The sequence below is a fragment of the Echinops telfairi genome, unplaced genomic scaffold, assembly GCF_000313985.2.
Source record: "Echinops telfairi isolate 266 unplaced genomic scaffold, ASM31398v2 ScPeMD7_5592;HRSCAF=6446, whole genome shotgun sequence".
Taxonomy (NCBI): Eukaryota; Metazoa; Chordata; class Mammalia; order Afrosoricida; family Tenrecidae; genus Echinops; species Echinops telfairi.
The window spans coordinates 23,465,244-23,476,285 of NW_022109491.1; the positions used below are offsets into that span (position 1 = coordinate 23,465,244).

Below are 11,042 nucleotides of genomic sequence, written 5' to 3' on the forward strand. Positions count from 1 at the left end.
GGCACAAGCACCTCCTAACTCCAGGGAGGGCCGCACCTTTTACTACACAGCCCGTTCCAAAGTCCCCGGTGACACACCTCTTTCCAAGCCGAACCAAGCACGCCACAAAGAAAACTGCCCTCTGATTGGACACATTTGGACGGGTGGTTCTAAACTTCATGGGACACGTAGGACAGTGCAGATTGTGATTGGTTACACACTCTCCCGTCTCTTCCAATCATCGTGGGAACGCGGGCGTCCCATGCCCTTGCGAAACTAACGTGCTCTGTGATTGGCTGGCCCTGAAAACGGATTGGGGGGGCCCAGCCTATCGGCGAGGCGACGTGCCGGGCGGCCGGGACGTCGTGAGCCGAGCGGCCGGGGCTGGGCGGCCCGACCCAGGTTCTGTTCTAGTGCGTTCCGCTCCACTCGGGGCTCCAAACCCCGGGACCCGTCCGCGCCATGGCCGCCCCGCCGCAGCTGCAGGCGCTGCTCCTGGCTGTCAACGCACTGCTGCGCAAGCGCCGCTACCACACCGCGCTGGCCATGGTCAAGGGCTTCCGGAACGGAGTCGTGTGAGTGGGGCCGGCCGGGGGCTGAGCGACAGGTTCGAAGCTCGGCGCTGCTGTGCAGTGTGCCCGTGAGCAGCGCTCAGCATCTAGCCATGAGCTCTAGCTTGGGGGCGGGGGGTGAGGGGGGTCTGGGCTCCCTCCCACCTCTGAGCCAAGAGTTTCCCCCCGCCCCCCATGCACCTCCTTCTTCCTACAGCTTTTTCTCCCCGTGCCCTTGCCTCACCGCGACCCCCCTGGACTCATCCCGTTTCTCACTCCAAGGCTAAGCTTCCCCTCCGGCTTGGGGCACTTCGGGGTCGTGGGTCACAGCAGGGACAATGGATGTAAAATAAACTGCAGTATTTGATGAGTTCATTGAGCCCTGGAGAAGGTCCCAGAGGTCAGTTCAGCGGACCGGAGACCCCGGGGCTTTCACTAAGAACCTTCTTGGCATTTGGATGCCTGGCTGGCATTTGCCAGGAGCTCACTTCCTTCACAGCTCAGCAGCTAACATTGAGGATCTGCTGCGTGCCAGGTGCTGGGGAGGCAGCAGAGAAAGGAACCGGCATCCTAGTGGCAGGGTGGTGTGGTGAAGAGGAGGTGGACACTGGGGCCAAAGTGCCTTGCTTTGAATCCTGGTGCCCACACCTCCCTGTGTGGTATTGCACAAATCACTTAGCTGCTCGAAGCCAGTATGTTGGAAATGCTTACTTAGCACGGCTCCTGGTATACAATTGTTAGTTGTTAGCGCACGGTGGTGACCTTCTGTATAGCAGAAAGAGGCTTTGCCCTGTCCTGTGTACCTTTGTCACGAATGGTTTTATGTTCAAGCCACTGTGGTGACTGTTGTGTTAAACACCATAGAACTATTGGCTGTGTTACTGTGGTTTCTACATGGATGGATGTCTGCTTGGCTCATGCAATCTCCCATGTCAGGCTTCTGGGCAAGTGTCACCTCTTGCTGAGGTTAATCTTGGCAGTCCCCACCTCCTACCCGGCTTTAAGTTTTCTTCATAGTCCTTAGTTAACTGGGTTACAGTGCATCTCTCACTCAGCTGTGCTGCTCAGGAAGAGACACTGTGATCTTTTTGGCCCTTTGGTGTAGTCTCACTGCATCGTTGGTCCTCAAACTATTCATGAAAGAACAAGGGTGCGGGCAGATCTTGTCAATGTCCCCATTTTGCACATGAGAAGACAGAGGCTGACGGGTACAACTCATTGCCTGTCATCATATCACTCGGTCAGGGTTGGAGCCAGGATACAGTCCCGGGTGACCCAAGACCAGGCTTTTGGCATCTGTGGGCACCCAGTGTCATGTAGAAGCGGGTTCCCGCTGCATTTTGCCAGGCTGTATTGGACACCCCTTGGTAGGTCCTGGGATTACATCAGTGACCCCTTTGCCAAGAAACCCTCAGGACAAAACAAGAGCAAGCCAGAACCACAGGATTTGCAGTGCCAGTGAGCATTGCCAAAGGCTGACTCTGTACACTTGCCTTTACTCCAAGTCTCCCTGTGCCCTCCAGGGGCCTTCCCAGCCAGGGCAGGTAAGGGGGCCTGGCAGATAAGGGGAGTAGGGGGGGTGCCGTCTAGCTTGTGTCTGGGGTGTAAGGAAGAGCCCTGATCGTCCCAGTCAGCTGGAGGGAGACTGAGGGCGCTGCTAGTTCAGGGGAAAAGATGTGGCTTTGCAGCAGGGCGGGCTGGAGACTGGCTGTCCTTGCCCCTCCAGTAGGCAAGGAGAAGACAGGGTTCACCTGGCCTCTGCAGCAGGGACACTACCTTCAGCTCATTCACCATCTTAAGGGCTCTCATCTCATTTTTGAAAAATCAGATGAGGTGTTACAAAAGGCACAAAAAGCCAGACAATAAAATCTTGCCCACTGCACCATTTGTCGCCCAGTGCCCCTCCCCAGAAGCAGCCCCTCTGCCCAGTCAACTGTGCCTACAAACAAATCCAGTACTTCTAAAAAGACTGGTTACTTTAAAACTATTGTAGGCTCTGGAAGCCCTGCCCAGTTACACAGTTGTTACCTTGCTGCTCATGCTACCAGGCACCTTGTCCCTGTCATCTGATGGATTGCAGACTCTCCCCACTGGCGTGCAAAGCACGGCCTTTTGCTTTTTGCAGCTGCATGGCAGTCCACCAAATGACAGAGGCCTTATGGACCCCATAGCCCCTTGGTGACAGACCAGACACAGGCGTGCTGTTTTCAAGAACTTGGGACCATTCACAAGTATTGTTCAAGTAGATATGGTCTCAAAGAGGCTGCCAGAAATTAAAAATTTGTTGAACTACAGATTTCTTGGTGTTTTACGTGAGTGCTTAACACAGCAAATCAGGCTCCCCTTTAAGAAGTTTTATAGACGTTGTGCCACGGCATTGGTTACAATTCTTACAATGTGGCCCGATGCGGCCACACTCATCATTTCCAGTCTTTGCGTTGGGTTTTCGTGGCTCTAGCCTCTCTGTCCTGCCTTGCCTTCGCATCATTGCTTTTGGGTAAATATTGGCTACTTGGTATCAGATCCTAGGTGGTGTATGGGAGCCCATGACAGCATGTTCGGCAAAGTCGAGGGGTCGTGAAAAAGAGGAAGGCCCTCAAGAGCAGATGGACACAGGGGCTGCAACCAGGGACTGCAGCACAGGGGCCCTGTGAGGACGGTGCTGGGCCAGTCAGTGTGTCCTTCTGTTGTGCGTCAGGGTCACTGTGGGTCGGAGCCGACTCGAAGGCACCTTTCAACAAGAACATCACTCACGGGCCTCTTGATTTTCACAATTGCATGGAAGCCCACCAAATGGCAGACCCACTCTGTGTACTTTCTAGACCCATCCATTAGTTGGCTGAAAGGCAACCTCTGTCAGTAGCTTCCATTCACATTCAAAGGGTCTCTTAGGGCGATACTCTTGGGGGTTCCTGTAGTCTCTATTGATCCAGCAGACCTGGCCTTTTGTATGGATTCCAGTTTATTTATTTAATTTTTTGCAAGTCAAAGTAAACTCCGGTGAAGGAAAGTAAAGCTTTGGCTAGTACGTTCTCACAGACAGGAAGGGGCCATCCCTGGAAAGGTTTTAGACCCCGAGAAGCCCAGGGCTGGGGGTTGTGTGTAGGCGCCATGCAGTTGCTTGAGGTGGTGTGGCCGAGTCGCACTGCCCCCAGGGTTTCCTGTGTCACCCTCACAAGGCCACATCTGCAGGTCTGTCTTCTGTGAAGCTGCTGGCTGAGTGGGAACCACGTGCACAGCCTTCACACCGCCCAAGCGCCTTGGGAATTGGGCTAAGAAACTCACTGCCATGGGGTCAAGGCTGCCTCAGAGTAAACGGTGCACCCCTCCCCCGTGAGTTTCTGAGACCGTCTACTGTTTACAGGAGGAGAAAGCCGTCTCCCACCGAGTTGGTGGTGGTTTCAAACTGCCAACCATGTGGATCGCAGCCCAATGCTTACCCACTACGCCTCCAGGGCTTCTCTGGGTATTGGGTTGGAGGCCATAAAAAAAGAGTAAGAAAGGAAAGGCCCTGAGATTGACTGAGGTAGGAGCTTAACTGCCAGAAACTGCTCTGTGAATGGAGAATCCTTGCAATTGGTGCCCTGGTGGTTTAGTGGTTATGAGTTAGGCTGTGACCCAGAAGGTCAGCAGTTTGAAACCATCAGCCACTCTGGGAGAAAGACGGAGCTTTCTACTCCTGTAAAGTGTTACCGTCTCAAAAACCCACAGGAACAGTTCTATCCTAGCCTATCGAGTCACCAGAGTTAGAATCAACTTACTGGCTGTGAAGGTGAGTTTGGGGTTTATCTAGTCTAGAAGGTCAGGACAGCCTTCTCGGAGGAGCCACCTGAGACTGGAACTACCAAGAAATGGCTCCATAAGGCTGGGAGGAGCAGGACCCTGAGGCAGAACAGAGCAAGGTGTGTCAAACCAGGTGAGGGAGGGCCAATGGGGCTGTAGGGGCAGGAGGTGAGGTGAGGTGGGAGAGGGAAGCTGGGGTGAGGCCATCAGGGCTCTGGTGGCTGTAAGGGAGAACAGCTTTTATTCCCAGAGCTTTGAGAAGATGGCATTTATTCAGGGAGTGTGACCTGCCATGTGTTTTTAAAATGCATGTTTGACCCCAGTGGGAAAGGCAGGGTGGAGCCCACCAATGGACTACACACAGCCAGGTGAGCAGGTATAAAACCCCAAACCAGGTGAACTGCCCTGCAGTTGATGATGATGAGTCAGAGACTGGAACTCTCCATGGGAGGAGAAAGAGGGGAGGCCTCCTCTAGGCATCCCTCCGACTTTTTGGAATGACCTCCAGCCCTCTGAGGTCTAACATCTCCTTTCTTTTTTTTTATGTTCAATCATAGTTTTAAAACTCAAAACACAGAAGTCCTTGGTCAAACGACCATTTTCTGATAATGTACTGACAGGCAATTAAAACAGTTATTCCATTTCAGAGGTTTACTTTTCAGAAGGCTGACCACCTTTGGTAGAGGAGCCATGGCTTGACAGCAACCAGACAGTGCTTAAGCGTTGAATTCTGCCTTTAGCAGAACAGGTAGACTGACAATGTTTCAAATATATTTATCTTAATATTTTGGCTCTCTAAAAAAAGCGAACATTTCTTTACTATGCTTTTCCCACATCCAATCACCATTCTTTACAGTTGGGAGAGGTTTTTTTCTGTTGTTGTTTTTTTAATCATTTTATTAGGAGCTCATACAACTCTTATCACAATCCATACATACATCAATTGTGTAAAGCACATTCGTACATTCATTGCCCTCATCATTCTCAAAACATTTGCTCTCCACTTAAGCCCCCAGCATTAGGTCCTCATTTTTTCCCTCCCCTAACATCCCCTTTCAAAACCTCAAAGCCAAACGCACTGCCTCCAATCCATGCCGACTGCTAGTGGCCGTGTGGGCCGGGGTCGAACTGCCCCTGTGGGTTTTCAAGACGGAACTCTTTTTGCCAAACAGTTTCATTGGCACTTCAGCCGCGTGTCACACAGTTCAATAATCCACATCAAGAAGAGTGTGTGCTTATCACCACGGTCAATTCTAGAACATTTTGTTCTTCCTTGTACTCATTGTTATTGATGCAGTTCTTTAAAATTGTGGCAAGAATATACAGAACAAAACTTTCTCCGGTTCAGCGACTTCTGCACGTATAATTCAGTGCCATTGATAAACCCTTCATGTTGTACAACTGTTATTTATACCTTCTCCACATCATTCCACCGCCATGAACATAAACTCAACGCCCGCTAAGCGAAAACTCTTCCTCCTTCACCCATGGTAACCACTGGTCAAGTTTGTTTGTTTGTTTCTTTCTTTAGTAGTCTTGGTATAGTATTCACATTTTATATTTCCTTCATTAAATTGCTTCTAACAGATACTGTATAGACATCATCACAATCAGTTCTAATGCACCTTCCCTCTGAAAGTGTAACACTTTAGGGGACTAGAAAGTCTCCTCTTTCTCCCTCAGAACAGCTGGTGACTTTGAACTGCCCACCTTGCGATCATCAGCCTAACAGGTCACCACTATGCCACGGGGACTCCTCACACTGGGCCTCAGAGAAGCTCAAGGACAAGCCTGAGGCCACTCTACCATGAAGTGTTGGAGCCGGGATTTGAACCCAGACCTACTGCGAAAGCCAGCCTTCTTTCTCCCCCAAAGTGGTTAGGCCTTGGATTGGGGAGCGGGGCCGAGGGGCTGGAGAGAACTTGCGATCTGATGCCAACTGTCTTCTTCTCTTTCTGCAGCTATGGGGCCAAAATCCGGGCCCCACACGCGCTGGTCATGACCTTCCTCTTCCGGACTGGCAGGTACCATACCTCTGAGCCCCCTTCAAAGTGGGAGAGATTGTGGTCAGTCCTCAGTGTCCAGATGGCTGCAGTGGCTTCCTAGCTAGGTCCAGCTCGTGACCCCCAACACACACACCCCACCACCACCACCACCACCCCTCCTCCTAATATACAACTCTGATCTTAGGATCCCTTCCAGATAGTCCGCTTGCAGACCTGGGAATCGGCCTGCTGGCCTCAGCCACGTCTGTAGCCTCCCCTGGAGCTTGTAGGACCTGTTCCTGAGCCGCCAATCAGCCAAATCCAATTAGCAAAAAACGTTCTCTTTGGCATTTCTGTTTTATTGCTTAATTCTTATTGACTTAGGAGCCCTGGTGGTGTAGTGGCTGCATAGTGGGCTGCTAACCCCACGCCTGACAGCTGGAAACCACCAGACGAGGCTCTGCTTCTATAGAGTTACCATCTCAGAAACCACAGGGGCGGGTCTACCCTCGCCTGCAGGGTCGCTGTGAGTAGGCATGGACTCGATGTCCGTGAGTTTGGTTTGGGGTTGTTTGGCCCCTGATTGAACAAAATAAAAATCAACTCGTTCATTCAGCGACGATTTATTGAGCCATTCGCTGTTCTGACTTAGAGGAGGCACGGTGGTGAACAAAACAGACGACCCTCACCCTCATGGTGCTGGGCGTTTACCGCCTGGCAGGGACCTGGAAGGGAAGCTGTCAATAGGAAAGTAGGTGGTCTGTTAGGTGACATGGGCGACAAGGAAGAAGGGTCGAGAGTGCTGGAGGGGAGAGAGAAGCGTTTTCGGAAAGACTTGACGGACAGGAAGCAAACCAGGGCACTGACTTTCAGTCTGAAGGGAACAGGCTTTGGAGGCTCCAAGGGGTGAGGGGTGAGGAAGGGCAGATGAAGCAGGAGACTAGAGGGTTGATGGGTATTCACTGGGGGGCACTTGGAGACAGGACTCCCTGGGAGCAATCAAAGAGGGGGAGGGTGGCAGGGTCAGCTATGGTGGGGCTGATGTTGGAGCCGTGACAGTCCAAAATGTATACTTCCCCCCACCTAATTCACAATTTAAAAATATCTTAGAGAGAGAGATTTGGAGGAGATAAGAGATTGGCTATGTGGATCCTAGGGACAGATTGCCCCAGACCGAGAACAGCTGGTCACGACCCTGAGATAGGCTCGTGGCTGGCACAGAGGGATTGAGGGGAGGGGAGGAAGGAGAGGGCGCTTGAAGGATGACCCAAGCCAGCCCTCTCCAGTTTGAGATCATGGCAAAGAGTCTGGCTTTTCCTTTAAGGGAAACAGGAAGTGGTTAGAAGGTTTGGAGTAGGGAAGGGCCATTCTCAGTCTGTTTGAGGGTGAGTGCTTTGGGGCTTGGTGAACAATAGAGGGGGGGCACAAGGATAACAACCCCCACCCCCCAACCCACTGCCATCAGCTCAGTTCTGACTCACAGCAAACTCGATAGAGGGTTTCCCAAGGCTGTGGATCTTGACCGGAGCAAACAGCCTCGTCTGGCACCTTTAGAGCAGCTGGTGGGTTTGAACTGCTGACCTTGCCGTTAGCAAGGCTACGTGAGGAGCTGATAATAATCCAGCTGAGCCGTGATGTTGATGCTGGTTGTGGCAGTGGAGGTGAGAAGAAGGGGTCATACTCTGGAAACATTTTGAAGGTGGAAGGAGTGACGACGTTTAAAAATAGGGCTATTTCACCATGGAAACTCAGGACTGCCAAGGCGGGGCCTCTGTTCCCTCAAGTTGATTCCTATCTTCCCCCATCAGGCAGATCCCCCTGAGTTCCATCACTCGGGCTCCCCCTGGCCCTTGGGGCACTGGAGGTTGCCATCCATCCACAGGCTCTCAAAGAGTACATTCTGTCCCCATTTCTACATTCTCGCTGCCCCCCGAGGGAATTTTCAAACGATAAAGTGAACTTCATCACCCTCCCCGACTTAGAACCTCACTCTTCGCAGGTAAAGTCAGCAGGGAACCTGAGGCATGTGTGCCCTGCGGTGCTGCCTCTGCGTCCTCTGCACCCACCGCTGGCCCAGGTGCTCAGGGTGGCCTCTCTCTGTCCCCCTCCACGGCTGCCCCTCCTCAGCATGTCTGCACTTCCTGCTCCCTCTGCTGCGATGCCCTCATTGGCCCAGGTCCATTTTTGGTCCAGGTTCATGTCTGATCCTGGATTTGGGGGATGGTTTGTCTCGTGCAGTTACTTCATGTCACAAATCACTTACCCTGGGTCGCCGTCACATAAAGGCCTCCACGAATCCTGCTGGACTGGCTATTGCAGTCGCTCCCACTTGCTGTTCCCACGGAGGCCAAACGCCAGCCAGCAGGTTGGCAGGTTGCAGCTTCCAGCGGCTCCACGGGAGACAAACCTGCTGATCTGCTCGGGGGGAGCTCACGGCCCAGAATCCCTTCCAGGGCAGGTCTTCCCTGTCACGTGGGCTCAGTGACTCCACGCTGCAGCTGAACACCCCGCCTCTCCTGGGAGCTCACCAGCCCGTAGAGGGCAGCCGGTGGCCATGGGTTTGTTTTCGGCATTGGATTCCCAGACCTGGCGGTGTAGTCAGCCCTTACTTCTTCAGGGGACGACTCGAAACACACTTGTTGAGCACAGACTCTGTGTGGTGGGAACCCCCGTGGCACAGCAGCGGTTCCACGGTGGGCTGCTAATTGCAAAGTCAGCAGTTCGAAGCCAGCCAGCGTGCAGCGGGAAAAAGATGGGGCTTTCTACTCCGGTGCAGGTTGCAGCCTCAGAAACTCACGGGGCGGTTCTACCCTGTCCTCCAGGGTGGCCGCGAGTCAGTGTAGACTCGAGGGCGGGAGTTTCCTTTTGTTTTTGTAACTGTGTGTTGGGCCCTATCGAGGGGAACATCCACTGGGGCCCAGGTAGAGGTGGAGAGAGGGGGTCAGCCGCTAGTTGCCTGCTGGTGGTAAGAGCCTTAACGGAAAAGCAGTGCGTGGCTGGGCTGGGTGGGCATTCTGCCAGGGCACCATGGTCAGGAAAGGCCTCTGAGGAGGTAGCACTGAGCCAAGGCCTGATCAGGTGAGGAGTGAGGCGCAGACCCGAGGGAGGATGGGCAGGGCTGTAGAGGCCTGGGCTGAGAGAGCAAAGGTCCGTGAGCTCCGAGCCTGCAGGGACGGAATGCCTTGGGAGGGCTGGGCCTGCATCACCCCTAATGGGAGCTCCCTGCCTGTGCAGCCTCCGGGACAAGCTGCGGGCCATCCTGCAGGCCACGTATACGCACTCCAGGAACCTGGCCTGCTTCGTGTTGGCCTACAAGGGCCTGTGCGCCCTGCAGTCCCGCGTGCAGGGCGAGACCCACCAGATGCACCCTTTCCTGGCCGCCTTCCTCGGGGGCTTGCTGGTGTTTGGGGAAAACAACAACATCAACAGCCAGGTAAAGGGTCCCCTGGGGGGAGGGTGTAAGGTGTCTGTGGACGGGGCAGGGAGGGGTGAAGAAGCTGAGTGTTGATGCTCTGGGATTCACCTGTCCCTCGGGACCTGGGGACACCCACTTCCTCCCTCGGTGTCTCCTCTGTAAACTGAGCCGCTTGCTTCAAGTTCTCAGTTGCCCGCCGCTCTCCGGGGCCAAGATATTTTTGTGAAACCACACTTCAGTGAGATGAGAGGAAACAAGATTTAATGACCCCCGAGTAAGGTTTCATGAAAGAATTGTCTCTCCCTCTGTGACCTGGCCTCCCCCGCCCCCACCCTTTTGGGTTCTCTCCCCACCCCCACCCCCCGGGGTTAAAATTTCCTTTTTGATGAAACTAAATACAAGGGTATGTTTTGTTTTTGTTTACATTTAATGAAAAGTCAGCAGTCCCCTTGGCCTCCCTCAATTTTCTCAAATATCCTGAAATATTTCAGACTAAAAAGCATTGCGGACTAAACCTCTCCTGTGGCCCTGGTGGGACTTGGTGTGGAAGACGCACTGTGATGCAAGGGTGCCTGCCATGCCCCTCCCGACGCTCACGCCCACTGTCAGGGGGTCTGGTGATCACTGCTCCCTGGGTGGTGTGGAACGAGGCAGAAATTCGGGCAGACATTGTATCAGTCTGCCTGTCTGGGCTTTTCCACCAGTGCGCTCGTCTTTGCTCATGTCCCTGTGGAAGAGTCTCTGGAGGCTTCTTCCTGTCCGTCAGGAGCCTTGGTGGCAGATTGGCTTGCACACTGGCTGCCAGGTGCACGGTCAGCAGCTGGACTGGGCAGCTCCTCAGGAGGAAGGGGAGGTTCCCGTTCCTGCAGCGTTTCAGCCTTGGAAATCCACGGGGGCAGTTCCACCCTGTCTGAGGGGTGGCTGTGCATCAGAATGGAGTTAGTTTGGTTTGGGTTTTTTTCCTGCCAGTCCCTCCTTCTTCTTTTCCTGAAGTTGTGGTGAAAATGTACATCACACAACACACACCTGCTCAGCAGTTTCTACATGCGCATTTCATCGTCACTGATTCCATGTGTCGGTTGTGCCCCATTCTGCCTTTCCACTTCCAAATCCTCCCATGGCCCTGGACATGACTGCAGGGCCCTGAAGCAAAACCTCCCCCTTGTCTTCTCCCTGCCACGCTCAGTAACCACCATTCATCTTTGGCTTCTATTAAAAACCCCAGCTCCCTGCCATCGAGCCCATCCTGACTCACAGAGACCCTCCAGGACAGGGTGGAACTGCCCCATGAGTTTCCGAGACTGTAACTCGTTATGGGAGTAGAAAGCC

The 11,042-nt window shown here is 53.4% G+C and overlaps 1 protein-coding gene across 2 annotated transcripts in view; it reads left to right on the forward strand.

Annotated features, from left to right (window-relative positions):
• Positions 1–418: 418 nt before the first annotated feature.
• Positions 419–11,042, forward strand: part of PXMP4 (peroxisomal membrane protein 4) — a 16,594-nt gene continuing 5,970 nt past the window's right edge. For both annotated transcript variants that reach the window (XM_045295360.1, XM_004697931.2), the window contains exons 1-3: positions 419–554; positions 6,275–6,337; positions 9,533–9,731. In XM_045295360.1, coding sequence (XP_045151295.1) covers positions 442–554; positions 6,275–6,337; positions 9,533–9,731 — 375 coding nt within the window. In that variant the 5' untranslated portion in view covers positions 419–441. The remainder of the gene's footprint in view (positions 555–6,274; positions 6,338–9,532; positions 9,732–11,042) is intronic.